This window comes from Muscardinus avellanarius (assembly GCF_963383645.1).
Source record: "Muscardinus avellanarius genome assembly, chromosome: 5".
NCBI classification, from domain to species: domain Eukaryota; kingdom Metazoa; phylum Chordata; class Mammalia; order Rodentia; family Gliridae; genus Muscardinus; species Muscardinus avellanarius.
The window spans coordinates 14805224-14811518 of record NC_137790.1 but is presented as its reverse complement, the minus strand read 5'-3'; the positions used below and the strand labels follow the sequence as shown (position 1 = coordinate 14811518).

At 36.5% G+C, this 6295-nt stretch overlaps 1 protein-coding gene across 1 annotated transcript; it reads right to left on the bottom strand.

The window, feature by feature from the left end:
• Positions 1-892: 892 nt before the first annotated feature.
• LOC308263437 (uncharacterized protein) lies at positions 893-1186 on the bottom strand (the record flags this gene model as incomplete). Its single annotated transcript, XM_080696462.1, has 1 exon — positions 893-1186. The coding sequence occupies one exon, from the start codon at positions 1184-1186 to the stop codon at positions 893-895; it is 294 nt and encodes a 97-aa protein (XP_080552588.1).
• Positions 1187-6295: the final 5109 nt, after the last annotated feature.

Sequence of the window (6295 nt, the reverse complement as noted above, 5' to 3'; positions counted from 1 at the left end):
GTTAAAAATGGAAGATATAAACCGGGTGTGGTGGCGCACGCTTGTAATCCCTGCGCTTGGGAGGCAGAGACAGGAGGATGGCGCAGGTTCGGAGCCAGCCACACTGGCTTATGAGACCCTGTTTCCAAATAAAAAGTTAAAAAAAAATAGGTCTGGGAGTGTATCCAAGAGGTAGAAGGGCTTCCGGGTACCCCAGTACCACCAAAAAAAAAAAAAAAAAAAAAAAAAAGGAAGATATAGCATCAATACTCATTTATTTGAAGATAAATAAAAAGTTGAAGACATATTTTCCTAATTATATATGCCAGGAAAATATTAATCTAGCATAGAAGTAATACTGGAATTTATTCAAAGATACTTAGCATAACATGCATTATTTGCTCAGAAGAGGGGAAAGTGAAGATTACAAAGGGTAAATTGAGAATAAGCTTTACCTTCCCAACCTAGTTGATCACTGAAATGGTCAAAAAAGTAGAAAAAAGTAAGGGAAGATACCCCTCCAAAAAGATCCATTGTTATTTGTCTTGCCAACTAAAATGAAAAACCATAAGTAATTCCGAAATCAAATACTGAACACAAAACTCATATAGGTTAAACAAGTTTATTAGGGCAACAGAAAAACAAGCTCCAACATGGAATTCATCATGGCAGCTGCACTAAGGCCACCACACTCAGATGGAAGTGAAGCTGTCAGGTCACAGGAGAGTTTCATTCTGTCCTACTTCAGGAGGCAAGTTCAGGGAACTGGTAGGTTCCATGTAGGTTCACACCAGATGATACCAGACTCCCACTAAGGGATCATCCTCAATCAAGTGTGAGGCTCAGAATACATGGGCTTCAGACTGCTGAATCCTGATGTCACAGATGTAGAGCTTGAGTCCGTTTTGAGTCCTCAATAACAACCAGAGCCATAGCCACATCCAGAGCCCCAGCCATAGCCACAGCCCAGTCTGCGGAAGCCACAGCCATAGCCGGAACCATAGCCACAGCCCAGGCCGCCATAGCCACAGCCGCCATAGCCCAGGCCGCCATAGCCGTAGCCCAGGCCTCCGAATCCACAGCCGCCGTAGCCCAGGCCTCTGTAGCCACAGCACCCGTAGCCATTGGCACCATAGCCCAGGCCTCCGTAGCCACAGCCGCTGCCGCCATAGTAGTTTCCGTAGCTTCCGTAGTAGCTTCCACACATGCTGTTGGTTGTTGAGTTGCCCTTGGGAGGAGGAGGAGTGGAGATGAGTTGAGTTTGGACGATTCTCTGTGCAGAGGGCCTTTTATACATCCTCAGTGTGGGTGGGACCCATCACAGAAGTGACACCATTGGCTAAACTGCAGAACCAATCTGAGTCATTTGTTGACTCTGTTTTATAGCCTGGTTTTGGAGGCATTGAGGAAATTTCCTGTTGGTTAGCCACATCTGAATTACCTGTGGGCCATTATGAGAATCAGTGTCTCATCTTCAAAACCCTACTCACAGTAGATATTTAAATTACTCTTTGGTAAACAGTCTTTATGGCAAGAAATAGCATTTGTAATAGGCAAACTCTGACCTGATAATAATCAACACAGCTAATAATTTTATGTTGTTTTTGCTGACATTCAATAAGTCATGGTAATCGCCTTTCAGCTTGAGCTTCTCCCTGTCTGCCCAGGTGATCAACACCCTTTTTTTTTCCCTGTAGAAATGCTCTTTATTTTCACATGAGAAATGTTTTATTACTAAAATCCATAGTCTCGAATAGTTTGAATTGCCGGAGCACCCGGCCAGAAAAAAAATGAACAATTCTTTCTGATTTACAACAATATTTCATTTTATAACAATTCTTAAAAGACCAAATATTTTCTCATTCATTTCAAATTTATACCCTGAAGCCATAAACAGAAGATGGAAGTGCAGAGATTTCATTTTATTTATAAAATTGCTTTTTCATGAAACAGCTTTCTTTAAATTTTAAGACATTTGTTGTAACTTTGTTCTCACTCAAAAGAGAGTATAGGTATTTGTTTATTTAAACAATAATAGTGGCGCTGATATTTTTCATGAAACCTAGTAGGTTTCCAACAATAGAGTTGGTAATAAGATATAAGAATATGAGAAAAAATATTATTGTTGGTCAGTCTTTTAATATATTTATGGATATATTATAGCCATACATTATATTAAGGTTTAGAGTAATAGAAACATGTATGAACATAGCATCCCTAGTGCACTCCACTCTAAATCTCGTCCAGCTCTGTTCTTCTCCTTGTTTATAATATTTAAATTGGTATTGATAACTTCACAAAGGTACATAGGAAGATTTTGTACTGTTTTTACGCAATGAATCTTCAGGAGGCAGTTTTGAGAATCCTATTTGTCAGTCCATATTAAGCACTTAGAAGTGGTACCAAGATAACATTTGCTGTTATTTCATCATATAATTGTTTTCCTGGATATAACCTTTCATGGAGAGTTAATGTATATTTGTATCATGGCAGGTGATGATCAGGGAAGTCCAGCATTACAGCTATGCGTCTACAAGTAAAGAAAGGCACGCTAGTTCTCCTGAGGAGAAGGTTGCACTGTGTTCCCCAACAAACATAGCACAAATAGCTAGACATTATAGCGTCATTGTCCACCATGATGAAGCTGATTTCCCTAGCAAAACCAAGTAATTTTCTGGCTCTAGAGGCACAGGTGATAGTGTGGCATGCTTGGTAATGGACCCACCAGCAATATGCCTTGTCATCCACAGAGGTCAGCACAGGACAAATGAAAGCTCTCCCTGCCAGTCAACAGCATGCCACTGCTCATTAAAGTTCACCTCAAGAGGAGAAGGGGAATGGTGAACTCTTCAATGCAATTGTGTTTTAATCCTAACTGCTAGAAAGTCTTAATTTTATTAAATTTACCTAGAAAAGATAAGAATAAATTTTTGGGCATCTAATAAAAATGGTGAATCAAGATAGAATTTAATATAGTACAATGTTCTATGAAAATAAAGTATAAGTGTGCATTTGTAATGTTATACCTTTTAAAGATGCTATGTGAACTATGTATTTAAAATACAAGGCTGTATTTATAAAAGATGTTGGGAAATATTAGATCTCATGCTTTAAGTAAACTCCAAAGCCATACAGAGTGACTTAGTCACCTATAGCTGGCAGAAGAATTTGTGTGCATTACTAAGCCTAAGACGATCTGAATAAGTTACTCTCTGCACAGTCTCTGTGGCTTTCTTAAATCTTATCGTGAAATTTAAATTTGCGATTGTTATGAAGAACAACTTTAAAACAGGTAAAAATAAAAACTGTCAAAATATGAGACTGTGAAAATCTTAACCTAACCATAGAGAAATCTTGGCCCCAAAAGCTTTTCAGTGCCTGATAAAATCAGAGACTTAGAATTCTTCTGTTGGTGTTATCTGTGTTTATACAAAATACTTTCTAGTAGAGGCAATATTGCATGTGATTTGTCACACCTAGTACTGAAGAATTATAAAATATGTTGCCATGATGGTTATGTCTCATTCAGGGGACTTCTTTCCTCTTCCACACCTGAACCTTAATCCACTATGGCAACTTCTATGGGGAATATTCAATAATACTGTAACTACTGTCTCAAGGGGTTGACGCTACTTCTCCATATGTTTCTACATATTTTTCATCCCTCTGTGTATGTTGTATATTATCAAGAGCAGAACTTTCTCCATTTTTCTATAATTGATTTATGTCTCCTTATTTTGTTTTTCTTTTTGTTTATTAATTGATGAGTAAAAGAGTTCAAAGCACACCTGAAGGCAGGGGGCTGCATGCCACTATTTTTCTTTGTTTTCACAGAGCTCAGGGAAACATGCTCATACTTTGAGTGATGCTCTTGTGAGACTTCTAAGTTGTTTTCTCATTGCTTTCTGGAAGCTTCATCACAAGAAGTCTCTGGCATGCTGGATGTCACACATGTGGACCACATGTCAAGTTGAAATGGTACACAGAGCGCTTATGCCAGCCACAAGGACCTGGCTGTTTTTCCATAAAGTTATGAGAGATGATGTTGATTATAAAGTCCATTTCATATGTAATCATGTATTCATTCACTTATTAATCCATCCAGCAACTCTTTAAGTACACCAGACATGCTGTTGTGTTTAGAGTGTATTTTGTAAATGGATATTTGAGATCATTCTATTTGAGATTATTAATAAATTTCATGTGTTTGTATAATTTATAAAGTTCTGATATTTGTATAATATTAAAACATGATAGAATATTCTTTTCTATCATTTTTTTAAATTTTGGTGGTACTGGGGTTCCTGGAAGCTCTTCTAACTCCGGGCTACACTCCTAGACCTATTTTTTATATTTTTATTTTGGAAACAGGGTCTCTTAAGCCAGTGCAGCTGACTTCGAACCTGCGCGATCCTCCTGTCTCCGCAAGCATGCGCCACCACGCCTGGCTTATTTTTCTACATAAAAATTTTTGGTGAGGTTTTACCCCTTTTTATAGAAATAAAATTTCTCAATTAATTTGCAAGAATAGTCTTTTGAAAAGAATGGAAGACACATAAATAATTCATACAGTGAAAATCATCCAGTTTATGACAAAGGAGGATAAAAGATACTTTTGGAGTAATGCAGTTTCCTTCAAAAATCATGCTAGGAAAACTGGATATATAAGATTTATTTTATTAAGATAATTCCATTTAATTTGTTTTTTTTTTCCTTATTAATCAGCAAGATTTTGATAATAATATAGCTTCCAGAGTATATTTTCATTCAGAAAGAGCAGTATCGATCACTTCTATGAGTATTCTGGCTTAGTTCACTATGATAATTCTCATTGTGTATTAAAATTAAAATTGGCATTTAAGTTTATATTCAGATTAATGCTTTTGGCTAATGTAAAACAATTCCTCAGAATCTCGTCAGTGATATTATTAGCTGTTTTGATAAGTAAAATTTAGAGAGTAAATCAGCAAAAAACAAACAACTGGAGATATATATATATATATATATATATATATATATATCCATAGAAGAATAAAACTTAATCCCTCTCTCTCACCCTATACAAAAGTCAACTCAAAATGAATTGGAGACTTAAGTCTAAGATCAGAAACTTTGCAAACTGATAGAAAAAAAGAATATAGGAAACACTTCACAATATAGGCATAGTCAACAACTTTCTAAATTGGACATCTATAGCTCAGGAAACAAGAGTAAGAATCAATAAAAGAGATGGCATCAGCTTAAAAATATTCTGCATAACAAAGGAAATACTTTAACAGAAATTTAAAAAACAGAATGGGGAAACTATGTTCCAGTTACACTTCTGACATAGGGTTAATATCCAGAATATAGAAAGAACTCAAAATCTCCAACACTAAACTGCAAATAACCCAATCAATAAATGGAATAAAAAAATTGAATAAGCATTTCTCAAATGAAGCATGAAAAATAGCAAGAATATGAGAAAATGTTAACATCTTTAGCCATCAAGGAAATGTAAATAGAAACTGCACTGAGCTGGGTGTGGTGGCACATGCTTGTAATCCCCGCACTTAGGAGGCTGAGACAGGAGGATTGCGCAGGTTCGAAGCCAGCCTCAGCTACTTAGTGAGGCTCTCAGCAACTTAGTGAGACCTTGTTTCCTAATAAAATATAAAATGGGTCTGGGAGTAGAGCCCGGAGGTAGAAAAGCCCCTGGGTTCCACCCTCAGTACCACCAAAAAAAAAAAAAACTGCACTGAGATTCCACTCCCTTCAATTAAAATAGCAATCATAAGGCATCTAAATAACAATATGCAAGGAAGTGAAAAGAATAATCACTATTTTGGGGAAAGTAAGTCAGTATAGCAACTAAGAAAAGCAGTATGGAGGTTCCTCAAAAAGCTAAAAAGAGAACTACCATATCACCCAGTTTTACCACTCTTTGATATTTATTCAAAATAATTAAAGTCAGTATAGGTCAGTGATACACAAACACACACACGCACACACACACTCATGTTTATTACTGAACAATTCACAGTAGCCAAGATATGGAATCAGTCTAGGTGATTGCCAGTAGATGAATACATAAAGAAAATGTGGCATATATACACACTGGAATTTATTCAGCTGTAAAGAAGAGTTAAATTATGTAGTTTAGAGGAAAATAGATGGAACTGGAGACCATAATTTTGAGTGAAATAAGATAGACTCAGAGAGAAAGGTATATATTTTCTCTTATAGGTGAGAATGGAAGTAAAAGATTGGAAAAAAGTATCTCATGAAAGGTAAAGTGAAAACAGTAGAATAAATAGGAGCATAGAAAGGGAAGGGG